The sequence below is a fragment of the Onychostoma macrolepis genome, chromosome 14 (genome assembly GCF_012432095.1).
Source record: "Onychostoma macrolepis isolate SWU-2019 chromosome 14, ASM1243209v1, whole genome shotgun sequence".
In the NCBI taxonomy this organism is placed as follows: Eukaryota; Metazoa; Chordata; class Actinopteri; order Cypriniformes; family Cyprinidae; genus Onychostoma; species Onychostoma macrolepis.
The window spans coordinates 15918203-15933457 of NC_081168.1; the positions used below are offsets into that span (position 1 = coordinate 15918203).

A 15255-nucleotide genomic window follows, 5' to 3' on the forward strand; every position below is an offset into this window, starting at 1 on the left:
GACAGTGGTGGTTGCTGGTGAAGTGGTTATATTAGCTATATTTATTTATATAAGAGCTATATATATTGCATAAACATGCTGTGACTATATATTTAGCAAAAGATTGCGGCCTAATGAATTTGCTCAGGTTTTAATTATTATTTTAATTATGTAGTATTTAAAAGCAACAACACTTAAGACTTGTGGTCATGGTGTATTCAAATCATAACATTTTTGCATTCCCATTTGTGCCAGGAGCACAAGATGTTTTGCATTAGTGACTTTACAAATAAAATAGATGGAAAAGTGTAAGATCTCAAATTGACTTATACCCTAAGCAGCGCTCAACTCCAATAAATAACTGCCAGGATAAGTAACCATTTTATATAGTGTACTGTTTATATAAGCCCAAGTTTGATTTGTAAAAGCTATTGCACATAACAATGCCCTTTAACCATGACAAGATAGCCTTCTTCAAAATTTGTATAGTACTCAATACCCAATTTAACATTTAAATCCAGTAAGCATTTAAATGATGCAATAGAACCTAAGAAGCAATGATCAAGCACTTTGTTTCAATAAATGAAGCAAGAGCAATTAAATTGGAAGTGTCTACCATAGAACATTATGCAGAGCTTAAGAATTAGTTTATTCCCTGCCCTCCCACCTCAACCAAACACGATTAATAGAAACAAGACACAGAAGCACATTAAAGGCCAGCAGCACTTTTATTAAGATGTGAAAGGGAGGGTCACGTCAAAACAAAAAAGGAGATAAAGTGCAATGCTGGGAGACTTTCATAAAAATAGAATACAAACACTGAAATATTAAAACAATGCTTGATTACCTAATGTACAAATATCTGGTTGTATCAAGCATTATATAAAAAAAAAAAAAAGCACAATCCTTAAGGACTGCAAATAAAAATGTACATATCACTAAGATCTCACCATTCCCCTGAAATTGAGGCTATGGCTTCAGTTATTGGGACTTATGGAAATAAAGCTTCAAAAAGAGTGTGCACAATTCCCACAGAGGTATGGAACCAATGAACACAATGTTGATGAGCTGGTTAGTTCAGCATCAGCTTCTCTGGAGGCTCAATGAGAGAGACTTCATGGTACCTGGAGGGAGCGAGAGGAAAACATTAGCCACTGCCAACACAGCCATTGAATGTGTAGAGTAAGCAAACTTACTTTGAACCCTTGTATTTCTCCTTAACAGCCTGCTGTGCGTGCTGAGCAGCACCGAGGTAGGTCTGATGTAGATCCTGAATGCACGGCGTAAGATCCTCCAAAGTGTAACCAGTCATCTCAACAAGTGCCTTCGACTGCAAGAGACATTTGTGAGGAAAAACCATGACCGACATGCACATTAACATACATTGGACAAATTTGATACTGAAAACACTGATCAACCAGCATGATGTTTACACAACAGCCAACATCACTTCTTGCCCAAGTTGATTGTGCAGACTTACCCATGATCCACCTGCAATTGTGTGATTGGCCAAAATGAAAGCTGCAGCAGCAGTTTGAGATGGGAGGTACTTCAGGAAGGGGTCACAATCTATCAAGCTCAGCTCACCAAGAAACTGGGTGAAAAAAAAAAAAAAAAAAAGTCAAAAACATTTCATGTGATAAAGAAACACCACACAATGCAGGAAACATTCTCACCATTGATAAGCTTTCCACTTTGCTGCTCACAGGTTGGTGCAAGAAATACTGGGTGAGGAACTGATTGATTGTTGGAGCAGCGAGATCAAACGAGAGAACCGTTAGCACCAGATGCTCCATCCTCAACACTTGTTTTTTGGTGTAGGTGTCGTCAGTGATGTAAACAAATTCTGCCACCTCTGGGGGGTAGATCTCCTCAAACTTCCTACAGTCAAACAGAGAAGTGTGAGCATGGAGAACAGCAAGGGGAGGGGAGTGGAGGGTGGTTGTGCAGTCCAAGGCTTTAAGGCAAAGATACTTACGAAGCCAAAAGCATAGCAGCTGTGCCAACCAGCTGTAGTTTTCCTCTCAGGACAGACATTGAAGACAAAAAACGATCGATGTAGTTCACGGCCAGGTAGAGGGTCTCATTCTGGAGCTTGTACTCCTCTCCCACCTCCACTAACCAGTCCACCAGAATGGCACGCATGCTGTTTGTGATGTCAGGCTGTTTCTTCATGTAACCTGCTTTTGGTTTTGACTTGACCTGCAAGAAGAAATAAAAATATATATATAAATAGTATAAACATTGAGCCAAGCAGTAAAGAACATGCATCATTAAAAGGGGAGCTTAAAGGCTTACTCCACCCCAAAATGAAAGTTGTCAATCATTCAAATCAAAGCATAAACAAACGTAGAAGACATATCTGTGTGGTGCGGCAGATATTCTCCAAAATAGAGTCGTTATTGGTTTTCTTTGCTTACAAAAAGCAAGCGCGTAGCTTCATAAAGTTACGGTTGAACCACTGACAACAGACGGACGTATTTGATGATGTCTTTCATACTTTTCTGGGCCTTGACAGTGTTAATGGTTTGGCAGTCAATGGGACAGTCACAAGCCTCTCGGTTTTCATCTAAAATATCTTAAGTTGTGTTCCGAAGCCGAACAAAGCTTTTACAGGTTTGGAACAACGTGGGGGTAACTGATTGACAAGTTTTCATTTTGGGGTGGAGCAACCCTTTAAAATTGACACACGCAACACATTTAACTGCCATATCCTCACCTCCATTTCCCGCAAGTGTGTGTGTATTTCTGTTGCATAATCTGAGACTTCATTGACACTTGTGGGCCTTTCCTCACCATCAACTATTGACATTTCCATAGGAGAATCTACGTATTGAGAATTGTACATGTTATATTCCAGGTTTCTATAAAGAGCAACAAGACAGGATAGGCATTGCATTTATCTTAGTTGTTTCTTACCAAAACTGGCCTCCATTGGCAGATCGATAGTGGCGAGGGGCTGCCTTAGGCGGGTCACAGTGGGATTTAGTGTGAGAGGGGAGCGATCCATGGTTGCTCTTTGGGCAGACAGTTTCTTAGAGCATGCACCATCAGGCTCATCCACATGGATCTGAAAAGCAGGTGGCCTTGTAGTGGGCTTCTCTCCAAAGCTTTTGCCATGTTCTTCAGATTTGCATGCAATTATTTGGGGCCCAGAGACCTGAAAACAGAAAACTGGATTAGAGTGCTGGTAAAAACAGTCCTATATACACACTACATGGGTGATTATAGGCCCTTTTTGCAGTAGCTTCGTTTGGCAGCAGGTCAATTTGATCAATTTCAATTTTGAATGGTCAGAAATATTGGTCGTTTTTCTTGAAATTGCGTTTGTCTACATGAACTAAAAAGTCACAAAGTATCAAAGCCGTGATTTGGAATGTGTAATACAACTCAGATGTTTGAGTGTCAGTTTGACACTTCGTTTTTTAGTTTCTCAACTATACTCTGAGGTTAGTAACATTTATGCTTTCACCACATGCCTTTATCTGAAGAAACTTACTGCATTAAAAGAGCAAGTTCAGTTCATGCACGCTAATTTCACTGGGAATTTAATCCAAGCTTGCCATTGTGTCACGAGAACTGTTTGAGCTTGAGGAACTTCCAAGTATTCTTTAACGTGTTTGCTTGAAAAGGTTAAGATTCACCCTTTTAAAAAAAAACTCATGTTACATTTAGGTGCGAGTAGCATATTAAAGCCCAAATCCTTTTTTCATGGTATGTTGAATCAAACTGGTGTCAATTTAACTCAGCTCAATTAAAAAACAAAAACAAACAAAAAACAAAAGCTGCATCCAGATTTTGAACAAAAGGTACTACACTTTTACAAAAAATAAATAGATAAAAATAATTGTATATGCACCTGCTGTAGTAATAAAGGGAACTCTGGGAAGTGGATATGTAACAAAACTACATGAATTCTCAGGTGGAAACAGGTGATGTTTGGCAAAATGACAGCCTCAGTCACAAACATCTTTTGTGGTACACAATGTGTATATAAAATCAAACACATCTGGAAAAGTAGGGACCACTAGTTAAGTCTAATTTTGGTGAACTACCCCTTTAACTAACCAGCCAACCCGGTTTACTATGGTAGCAGTGAATGGGTGTGTAAAATGGCGGTCTGCGCGTTGGGAGGGAATGAGCTGCGGGCATTTAACGCTGAATTTGATTTTAACCTGTGGCGCCATAAATGCAGATTGACCCAAAAGGGAAGTCAAAAGATAACGAGATTTAAATTTGTGATTCAAAGGGACAACAATGGATGCGAGCACTTTAACCGATTCAACTAAGCAACGTTCAGTCCATCGAATCGATATTATGAAATTAGCACTTGCTAAAAAGCAAAACACACTGATTATTGAACTAAATACTTATACATGCTGCACCTAAGCTGATGAACTCGGTCTATAACACAAGCACATTTCACGGTCATGTGCCATGCTTGCTCTGACCTGTTTAGCGCCGCGCAGAATGGGCTGTCGGCGCTGATTGTTCTCCAGGGCGCCCAGCACTGTCCTGTTGCCTGGTTTAGGGTTGACATTTTCCCGATTTTCAATTCTGTTCTTTGCGGCGCCGCGTAGTCGTGAAAGCATGTTTTCTTGATTGTGAATGTCTGCTCCAGAATCTTGAACCGCGCTTCCTTGTGTTTGACCGACAGATGACATCCTTACAGCAGCAGATCAACTCAAGTCACCCTGCAACATGGATCGATGGTTGAAAGCGTTTAAACACCAGCTTTTGATGTGGTTTAAGACGTTTGATCAAACAACTCACACGTGAATAACGAATAAAGCATGGATAAGCAGACTAACCAGGGAAACTGGAAGAAGCGAGCTGTTGAAATCCGGACAAAAACACAATATAAACAGTTGCCAGCGGCGTTTTACAAAACCGAGATTCGAAAATAAATCATGCGACAGTCCTATCCTACAGAAATCGCGCCATGCCGGTGTGCAAAACCTCTCAACACGCCACAGAGAGCTCACAAAAGATGCTTCTATGAAGTCAAACGGCGCCTTGTTGCTTTTTTTTTTTTTGCAGCTGCTTGGTTTGGTATTGTGGCTGTATCAGTTCAAGTAGCCCGCGACTATTGAAACGGGCCAATCAGAATGCAGCAAACCCAAACGTCATTTATTATACGGAAGCCTGGGAAGTACAAAAGCGATTCTCTTTTATTGACCGAGCCGTTGAGTTACTTTCATTGGCTCAAAGGAATTTTGAAACTGTTTGAGCACAATGTAAAATTTAAGCTCAAACTGGCACGTTTATACATTATATACAAACTCAATAATTACAAGTATATAACTATACAGGGGTAAATCTTACATTTGGGGAACTGTTCTGCCCAGGCAGTACTTATATGAATAATAATATAATATAATAGGAATAATTTCTACGTATTTTGGTATTTATGTGCACAATTTCTACTATCTTAGCAAGTAATCACTATTATAGCAAACCATTTCTCATACTACTGGCATAAAAATCACACCACACCATTTAAGGTTTTCTTAAAATAAATAAAAATACAAAAAAAAAGTCTCAAATTATGTTTAATTGAAAGTTTATGCCCTGACTGAAAGACAAACAAAACAGACAAACTTTTCATGAAAATGTTTATTTCTGTAGAAATGCAACTAAACAATGGTTGAGAGTTCTAAAAATATATAAAACAACTGCAGTCACACATGGTTTTTATGTTTATTACATTGAACATTTTCATTTGAATCTGTAATAGTACAATTAGCTTCTATAGAACACCAAATGTTTATTGCAAAAAAAAAAATTTCACAAAGTACATTCCTAAAACGTGCTTTAACTTTACATTCCATTAAGCTTCACTGAAAAATTCCATCAGTGAATCAAGTTCATAGTTGTTCAAAATTGCAAGTAGCTGTGAAACTTTTGTTTTGACATTTTGTCCTTTAAATTTGAACTTGTCGATGAACAGATCAGTGATCATACCTGCAAGAAAACAAAATGGTTTGTTTATTCAAAATTCTTTTGCAAAGACTTCATATGAATATATAGGGGTTGTGTGTAAAAACATTAATATTATAGAAATATGCAATACATGTAAATAATTTAACATAAAATATGAAAAATATATTGTAAAACACCATCTTCCTTGCTCATCTGGATTCACTCACCATACAATCTCTCTAAGTGAGCTGGTTGTTTCTTGTATTCTTCTAAGAGCAGGGCAGATTCATCCAGTATACTGCGATACTCTGGAATCAGAAAATCTGCATTCCCCTCATGCACCTGCAGCTCCTGTATGCAATACATAAACACACACACTCAGCAGGCCTGTTTTTTAGTAGGGGTTTTAAAAGTCTTTTTTATGTTTTACCTTTAAAGCATCAATAAGCTGAACTTTTCTGGCCAAAATCAACTGATACTCTAGCTTGGGATGAATCATTCGAAGAGTATGGCTCACAGAGTCCTCATTCACCTCTGAAACCAACATAACAACCAACACATATTAATCACACTCGATGCATGAAGAATTGAGATCACTGTAATCTGGTATTAACACTTGTGAATCAATCACAAGTGGTCAGCCAAGACAGACTGCCATTTACACCTAGTATTCTTATGCAACCCAAACGCATCTCCACTGATCACTTGTGATTGGATTAAACAAGCGAAGAATCTCATTTAATAGACCACATACATCAGTTAAAAGATCAGTTTGTGAACTTACCATAGGATATATTCAGATTGATTTTTCGCTTAGTGGCCTCTTTGGACAAAACATCCTTCAGAATGGATATAGTAGAAATGTTGTCTGATTTGAAGTTTGCCTCACCTTTACTGGAACACATTAAAAAATGATAAAGATGGATTACGTTTCCTCTAATAATGCAATCTAGTAGCGGTATATTTGGATACTGAACAGTTAGGTCTCACCAATAGGTGGCTTCTAGCTGTGTGCCCAAGAAAGTGTTCTGAAAGTAGAATGTGATGCTGTCTCCTGCCGGTGTTTTCTCTGGGACCTCAGGCAGACAGAACACAACCCAGGAATGGATCTCTGCAAAACTGAACTGTCCTGTCAGTCTCAACGTGTTCATGGGCCTAGTCATGAAGAGAGAATGTTTAGCTGGCAGAATAAATGCATGATAAGAATTCACAAGCATTGCATGTCTCTAAGCTCACCGCTCCTGATCGATTGCATGTGTCCTTTGGTGGAGGGAAAGCGGTTTGATCTGGTATTGTCGAACCTGGCAGGTCTTGGGCTGAAGCCTTGGCGTCACGTAAGCCTGAAGGGTGCCATACTGACCCTCTATAGACCTCACCTTAGAGAAAAATCAGGACAACTGCTCAAATATTGCCTACCTTGCAATTTAAAGAAAATGCAAATGTATGTTATTACACTGAAAATAATCCAGACACAAAGAAGTAGACACCTTCAGTTCCAGCCTAGTGGTATTTGCTTGGCACCTGTAGGTGGCGAGGAGGAAGTTCCCATTTGACTGTGGGGTTAGATGAACAAACAAAGACAGTTTTGCAAACACATGTGATGTGGTCATTAAGTAAGCGTAATGATGTGGCACACAGGTGCATTACCTCTGTATCACATTCACTGAAGCTGACCACTGCTGAGTTCTTATCGACATCCAACAGATCAATGGGAACATCACTCTGTCAGAGACAAAAACATATGTAAGCAAATGTAAGGAAACTTCAGTCTTACAATGCTGAAATTACAACACATGTAAAAATGATGCTGAATTAGTGAAGATCAGAAGAAATTTGATTACAAAACATCTTTAATTAAAAGGAATAGTTTCAGTTCTGAATGCTGATTGGTCAATACAACATTCCAGACATATTAAAAGGACCCATTAAATAATGTTGTTATTGTTACCATGCAATGAAGTATTTCTTCTAGTAAACTAATCAAGCACACCGTTAAGTAAATTGTAACATACACTAACACTCAAAAGATTTTGTTGAAAGAAATTAATACTTTTATTCAGGACGGATGCATTAATCTAATCAAAAGTGAGGTAAAACTGTTTTTACATTGTTAACAAATTTGAAAAAATAAAAAAATGCAGTTCTTTGAAAAAAAAAAAAAATCTTACTAACCCAAACTTTGAACAGTAGTTTATATAAATAAAAGCAAGATGAATTGGTGTATTTCTACCACCTGTAGCAGCAAGTTGTCAATGGCGGTCTGCACCTCTAGCGTGAGGCTGTAGCTGGCATCATCCTGGCACAATGTGAATTTGTCATTGATGCTAAAGACTGGCACAGCGGACACAGCCGTGCTGGACTGAGAGCTCTGCTGGTATTTTTCTCTCCCCTGCAACACTTTCACCTGCAACTGCTCTAACTCTGCCCTGTACAAACACATGCACGACCAAACTAGGCATGTCAGAAGGTGTTTCAAAATCTAGGCCAGTTTAGCAAACAGATCTTTGCTGTTTTAGATTCATCATTCAGCCGGATGTGTAGTACCTGAGTGCAGCCACCTTCCCCTGGGTCTCCCGGCTCATCTTGATCTCATCCCCTGGGCCTGCTACCATCTGCTGAGGCTCTGTGGTGAGACCTGACACCCATCCTGAAAACCAGGCACATGACTTCTCAGTCAACACAGGTGAATGACAAACTGTATACTGACATCACCCACACAGTGAAATTCTTTTATCTAACAGTCACTGCTAACCTGTGTAAGTTGTTGTAAGAACTTCATCATACATTTCCTTTCCAACGCAGCCACCCTGGATCGATGTGACACTCTCGGACAAAACCTTGTAAAGACAATTATCACAAGTGTAGTGTAGCAGAATGTAATTTGAGTCAATGGTTCAGAGACAAAATGAGGGTGTTCCATGCATCACTTATCATTTATATGTGACACTCACATTCTCAAAACGCAGTGTTGGCTCATTTGAACTGTCCAACCCGTAGACCTCCACAGTCCCATCATCCCTTCCCACCAGGATGTCCTTCACACCATCACCAACAATGTCAAAGGTATCAATACAAAGCACACCTTGAAAAGACCAATACAAATTAGCATGGCTTCAATTTTTTTTATATGTAATAGCCTCTCACTATCTAATTCCTACCTCCTTTTTTCTTCTCATTATCCAGTTCCCAACTAGTAATGGGTCCAGATTTGGCAATCTGCACAAGACCTAGCTTCCCATCAGCTGTTCCATAAAGAACTTCCTCACCACCCTTTCCTGAAGATCAAGATTTTATACATCAAATACTCAGACTCAAACAATACAAGCTGTCACACTAAAATGAATTAGCAGATTTTTAGCACATACCACCATCTCTGTTGAGAAGTTCCAGAACAGTTGGAGGTCCAGGAACTTCTACATCATACTGAAGGTCGGAGCCCTGATGGAGCACAAAGTGAAGGATGACTGTGAACTTGAGCATCAACTACTGGATATGGCCACCAAGTAATAGATATCATGAGTACCAGTGATTGCTAAAGTATAATTATGTAACAAAGGACAGATTAAGGGAGGCCAATATGACGGAGGTTGTGTCAGACTACCTGCAATACTCGAAGTACTCTGTCCTGGCAGGCCAGGATGGGCACAATGCGGCCCACAGTCTCTACAGGTAAACACAGGACGTCATTGATCTTGTCTCCTGACAGGTAGTAGTCCTGATCCTTGCAGTCACAGTAATGGTTATAAATGTAACTGGCACACACAAACAGATCTGCCCCTGAAACATGCCTGTGGGAAAATAAGGCACAAACAGAAGTGAAGCATCCAAAATGACAATCTATTACATGTATTATCAATTACAAGAAGCAGATCTCACATGGCATTTATGCTCTCTGTTAGGTTGGCTTCAAATGTAAGAAACTGTTTGCCCTTTTTAGTATATCCCCTCACTTCAGAGCCTAAGCTCACAAAGATCTTTTCCTGTGGGGTTCCTAAAGCTCCTCCAAGCTCAAGTCTGGAGATCTTCTGTCCTGGGAGCGATTTGAACACAGGCTGGCAAAAAAAAGACATGCATTTATTCTCCCAATGAGAACAAAATATTTGTTAGTTTTTTTGGTACTCAACTTAGTGTTGAAAACAGCTGTGCTGCTTAATATTTTTGTGGCTAACGAGATACATTTTTTCTCAGGATTTTAGAATGATAGAATGTTTAAAAGAACAGCATTTATTATTTGAAACAGAAATATTTTCTAACATCATAAATGTCTTTACTGTCACTTTTAATCAATTTGATGCATCCTTGGTGAATTAAAGTATTAATTTCTTTCAATATCTTACTGACCCAAACTTTTGAATGCTAGTGTATACTAAAAACAGGAAACACCTTCTGATACATACCACAGCCTCCCCTTTTTTCATTCCAAAACAAGTCACAACACCATCATGATCTGCAACAGCCACCTGAAATGAGAAAATGCCATCAGGTTGCTTATAGACAAATGCTTGTTTCCTGTTTGATTGAGTGGGGGAGAAATGTCAAGCACATGCTCAAATAAATAGGACATGTCGCATGCTCTTTCACGAGTGGGATCTAATCTCTAGCACCCTTGTTTTACAAAGTAAGCCCCTAAAATTGTCTACAGCAGAAACGTCATTAAGCCCTTGAAACTATGGAAAGTTTATAAGACTATACATTTCTGTTACAGATATTAAAACCTGATTTCATAGACTTGATAGTAAGTTTTAAGATTGACTTTCCAGTTAAAAGAATATTCCTTGTTCAATGCAATTACTTTTAATTTAATGCAGTGTTTTTTTTTTTTTTTTGCGTAACTGTCAGCACTGTGTGAGGAATGAGTAATATTATTTGTGTTATATGATGTATGGTAGTAATTATTTTCTGTGAACAGATGGTCTTGACAAGCTTGATTCATGCTAAACCTGGAATATTCTTTTAAACGGGATGAAGATATACCTTTTGAGTTGCTTTTCGCCCCACAGTTGGGAGAAGTTTCATGGTTTTTTGAGATGTCACTCCAACCTGAGAAAACAAAGATGACATGGCCATTAGTACATTTTCTTTCTGATAATGAATAATATTTAAGATTCCTAAATGTCTCAGCCACAGGCCTTACAAGTGTGCATTTTAAACAACCATGTGCCCATTTGCCACTGTAAATCACAGCAGATGTACAAATACATACAGAGATGTTGAGAGCTTACCTGGAGATAATCAACTTGGTTTAAGTTCAATTCCATCTCGTTTGTTAGAATAATCACTACACAGATCCTTTTGAATTGTCACAAGTTAAATTGACCGTTTACTATTTAGCGTTGATATTTTAAGATGCTCCAGTACAGTTCTCTGTTATTCATTCCCCAAGATAGTACTTTGAAACAGAAATATATATTTCGAGCTTTTCTGGTGGACATATAACACAGTGGTCCTGGCTAGTCCTCACAGCCGACTGGATTATCCTGCGGATTAGTTAGTGGCTGATTCTGCTGCAGATAAAGTGGCTAACGTTAGCTGTGTCAACTGGTCCGCTTTACAAGATGATTCTCGTCACGTTAACATGTAGGGGAATAAAAACTATACCGCCTTTTCATAGACATTTATCCAAACGATATGCTTCCCTTCGCGGACAAAAACAAGAATCCGGCTAAGTACAGCAGCAGCAAACGTGTTTCTGTTTGCAGCTAACACGTTCCCTCAGCAGCGCCATGTTTGTCAACCACCCAAACTATCTCTGGTTACCATGGTAACAGCCAACCAATCTATCTACCGTATATTTAATCTTTTAAAAAAGCATCTGAATTGCATTTTTCCCCCTGATGCCATAAAAGCCTGATAAAAACATTAAATAATTTCCTAAACATTATATAAACTTATACAATTTTTTTTCTTTCTTTCTTTCTTTTTAATCATGCTCTTAGTTCTATTTTTCCTGTTGCCCTAACAATGTAAACAATTATTGAAATAATTGAATATTTACATTTTATTAAATAATTAAAACCTGAGTTATTTAGCTTTAGGTTATTTAGGTAATAGTTAATTAATTAATTAATTAATTAATTAATTAGGCTATTCCAAATTTTAGTTTGGAATTATTTAGTTAAAATTTTTATTTTGTCCAACTTTTATTGAAGCATATATGTGACCCTGGACCACAAAACCAGTCATAAGTGTAAATGTTTCGAAATTGAGATTTATACATCATCTGAAAGCTGAATAAATAAGCTTTCCATTGATGTATGGTTTGTTATGATTTGCCCGAGATACAACTATTCGAAAATCTGGAATCTGAGGGTGCAAAAAAATCAACACATTGAGAAAATCACCTTTAAAGTTGTTCCAAATGAAGTCCTTAGCAATGCTTATTACTAATCAAAAATTAAGTTTTAATATATGTATGGTAAGAAATTTACAAAATATCTTCATGGAACATTATTGTTACTTAATATCCTAATGATTTTTGCCATAAAAGAAAAATGGATAATTTTGACCCATACAATGTATTTTTGGCTATTGCTACAAATATACCCCAGCGACTTAAGACTGGTTTTGTGGTCCAGGGTCACATATGTCAACAAAAACAGAGGAAGAGCTCTGCAGAAAAAAGACATTCATTTTGTTAAAAATAAATTGAATTTATTAAAAATAATACATTTTTGTCTGGTTTTAGGCATAGTTGGTATCCCAGACTGGTCAAGCTAGGTTGGTGTTCAGCTGAAAGTGTCCAAAACCCATTGAAAACCAGTCTTAAGAAACCAATCATATTGATCTTTAGTTGAGGTTTTTTCAAACATATAAACATTGATTTTCATTATTAGATTACATTTTTAATGGTCGTTTTAGGTTTTATTTTGTGGGGACATTTCGGTCACACACATACAGAAGTGGATGAAGGAGTGTGGATGTGACTCAACAAGAGTAGGAGGGGGCACAGCTGCAGAGAGGACTTCAAGCATCATTCTCATTTTGCACAACACCAAAGAGACACAGCATGCTTCCTTTTGGATTGTAAAGATTTAATGACAGAAGGACATGAAGAGCACCTGTCATGGATAAATCTTACACAGCAAGTGAATGAACTGTCCCACTGCTTGATCTCAGAAATCCGTAAAGAGCTGCAGTAGTTTTATGCAATTTTATTGCAACTGATGCCCTCCCCGAGGAGGTTCCTGGTGGCATCCACCTCCTTGCCTCTTACAGCGGGATGGGGCTGGAACTTAAGTGTGTATGTGGGGCTCTTCACAGTATTGCTGGTTCTGATGGGACTTCTTCTGTGGATGCTGCTGAAACAGCTCAGGAACTCCGTAGGCAATAACACCCTTCAGCCACATCTGGGCTCCAGCAGATACCGTGTGTCCTGAAAGAGAAACATCATAATTGAAAGATGAAAAAAAGAAACTTTTGGAGGATTTGCATACAGCTCTGATTTCTGAAGCTGCTGGACAACGAAAGATGTGACACCAAATACTGTGCCTGGGATGGATGAAAGAATGAAAAACTGCACTGAGGACTTTTAAAGCTTTGCAACGAAAATGTGAGATGTATTTACTGACTATTTATTCATCTATAGTATGGCAGATACTTTATATGTTTCAGCAGACACAATTCTCTTTAGGAAACGCGTGTTTTCTTTTACTGATAAAAATGTTATTCTGACATCGGTTCTTTGTAAAAATAGATTATCGACTAGACAGAGTTTCAATAACATTAATTCAACATATATTAGTTTGTAAAGCCAATACTATTCAACTCACACAAAATCACACACACACACAAACACACACACACACACACACACACACACACACACACACACAGAGATTAATTAAAAAAGTCAGTCAATATGTCTGCTAAGGGCAGGAATGGATTTTTTACTACTGTTTGTTCTTGGCATGAAGAGGGTTATTTATGACTAAAAGAGTGGAATCAATTATGTTGCATATTGAGAAAATGTCTCAGTTGAAAAATGATTTTCCATAATACAACCCTGAATTCCTTTTGGAATTGCAAAATAACAATGGAGACCTGTCACACTCAATACTGTTTAACACTCAATACTGTCACACTCAATGTTCAGACATAATGTTTGTGTTGTAAAGTAGTATGCTGATAACAAAAAAAAGTATGCCTTTTTATATTTTTTACTCTGCTTTCTTGCTTTTCTTTTAGTAGTCCTTTATTGTCCTTTCTTTGGCAAACTAAAATGAATAAAGTTAAATAAACAAAATAAACCCAAAACAAATGATATACTTTGCATGTATGTGTGCACACATGGTTCAATCAGTGTTATATCGGGCTAGTAAAAGATCTTCAGCCATGAATCCCATTGAAGTCAACTCTGCTGCTTTTATTAAACCATTCACATTGTGTGTGTTTATGTGCATGAGGCAAGTGAGAAAATTAAATTCATGCCACACTGCAAACTTGAGCAATTTAGCCAAACAAACAGCAGGGTTCTTCTGTTTGATGAGGGATACTTACATGTAGTATGAGTGAACTTTAGTGCACTTCAGCCACTGACGCATTAGTAATTGATTGATAATTATTATTAATTTTAATATTCTTGGCTCTCTCTCTTGCCTGGCAAGCATGGTTTATTTACGCATCACCTTAAAACAGAAAAATAAGGTTTATTTTGCTGTGTTGAAGTGGCTTATAAATCACATAAATAAAATAAGCATATCATTAAAAGGCTCTGACAAAAACATAATTCTTTAAGGAAGGCCATAGCAATATATCTACTATATTGCCCATCAATCAGTATTTGGAGAGGGGTTCTCCGTGTTCTGGTTATTACTTCTGTCAAGGCCTGATGCTTCTATAATGAATAATATTCAAACTATTGTTTATTATGTTCAAAGCTGAGCAAACATCCTCTAAAGAAAACATTTAGAATATCTTTAGTCTGCTCACAAACAACTTATACAGTTGCACCAAAGTACACTAGCTATCATTTTGTCAAAGTATGCAAAAATTATTTTATTGCTATTTTATTACATAACTATTCTGATAGCTATGAAATTATCCAAAACAAAGGAGTCATGTGATGGAAATTACATTGTTGTGGAAATGTAGCAAATGACACAATTGTTTGGGTGATGTATATATTCTGTTGAAATTTAATAGTTGGGCAATATATATATATATATATATATATATATATATATATATATATATATATATATATATATATATTTTTTAATTTTTTTTTTTTATACAACTTAGATAAAAAGTGCCCATGTTTGGCCCTATACTGGCCACTTGTGGACGTTTGGAGTTTTGCTGTAAAAGAGTTTCACACGGATCTACGCATCTCATGGTAATTTCTATAACTATTTA

At 37.5% G+C, this 15255-nt stretch overlaps 2 protein-coding genes across 2 annotated transcripts; both read right to left on the reverse strand.

The window, feature by feature from the left end:
- Nucleotides 1-684: 684 nt before the first annotated feature.
- On the reverse strand, nt 685-5040 carry ccna2 (cyclin A2). The gene is made up of 9 exons (XM_058798979.1): nt 4791-5040; nt 4431-4673; nt 2899-3139; nt 2699-2805; nt 1958-2181; nt 1656-1860; nt 1460-1573; nt 1176-1309; nt 685-1103 (listed from the first exon to the last, which is right to left on the reverse strand). Exons 2-9 carry the CDS (start codon nt 4641-4643, stop codon nt 1052-1054), a joined length of 1290 nt encoding a protein of 429 aa, XP_058654962.1. The 5' UTR covers nt 4644-4673; nt 4791-5040; the 3' UTR covers nt 685-1051.
- Nucleotides 5041-5595: 555 nt separating this feature from the next.
- bbs7 (Bardet-Biedl syndrome 7) lies at nt 5596-11652 on the reverse strand. Its single transcript, XM_058798034.1, has 19 exons — nt 11124-11652; nt 10876-10941; nt 10299-10361; nt 9778-9953; nt 9503-9689; nt 9267-9339; nt 9060-9176; nt 8853-8983; nt 8654-8738; nt 8446-8548; nt 8135-8327; nt 7549-7623; nt 7389-7454; nt 7138-7277; nt 6892-7056; nt 6686-6795; nt 6332-6435; nt 6129-6252; nt 5596-5943 (listed from the first exon to the last, which is right to left on the reverse strand). The coding sequence occupies exons 1-19, from the start codon at nt 11157-11159 to the stop codon at nt 5810-5812; spliced, it is 2148 nt and encodes a 715-aa protein (XP_058654017.1). The 5' UTR covers nt 11160-11652; the 3' UTR covers nt 5596-5809.
- Nucleotides 11653-15255: the final 3603 nt, after the last annotated feature.

Coding starts and splice junctions, on each gene's coding strand:
- ccna2 (XM_058798979.1), bottom strand. CDS start 4,643: ATGTCATCTGTCGGTCAAACACAAGGAAGCGCGGTTCAAGATTCTGGA. Junction 2,806..2,898: donor GCCAATGGAGGCCAGTTTTG/GTAAGAAACAAC, acceptor CTCAATACGTAG/ATTCTCCTATGGAAATGTCA. Junction 1,574..1,655: donor AAGTGGAAAGCTTATCAATG/GTGAGAATGTTT, acceptor TTTTTCACCCAG/TTTCTTGGTGAGCTGAGCTT.
- bbs7 (XM_058798034.1), bottom strand. CDS start 11,159: ATGGAATTGAACTTAAACCAAGTTGATTATCTCCAG. Junction 9,340..9,502: donor GAGTACTTCGAGTATTGCAG/GTAGTCTGACAC, acceptor GTGCTCCATCAG/GGCTCCGACCTTCAGTATGA. Junction 7,057..7,137: donor CATGCAATCGATCAGGAGCG/GTGAGCTTAGAG, acceptor CTTCATGACTAG/GCCCATGAACACGTTGAGAC.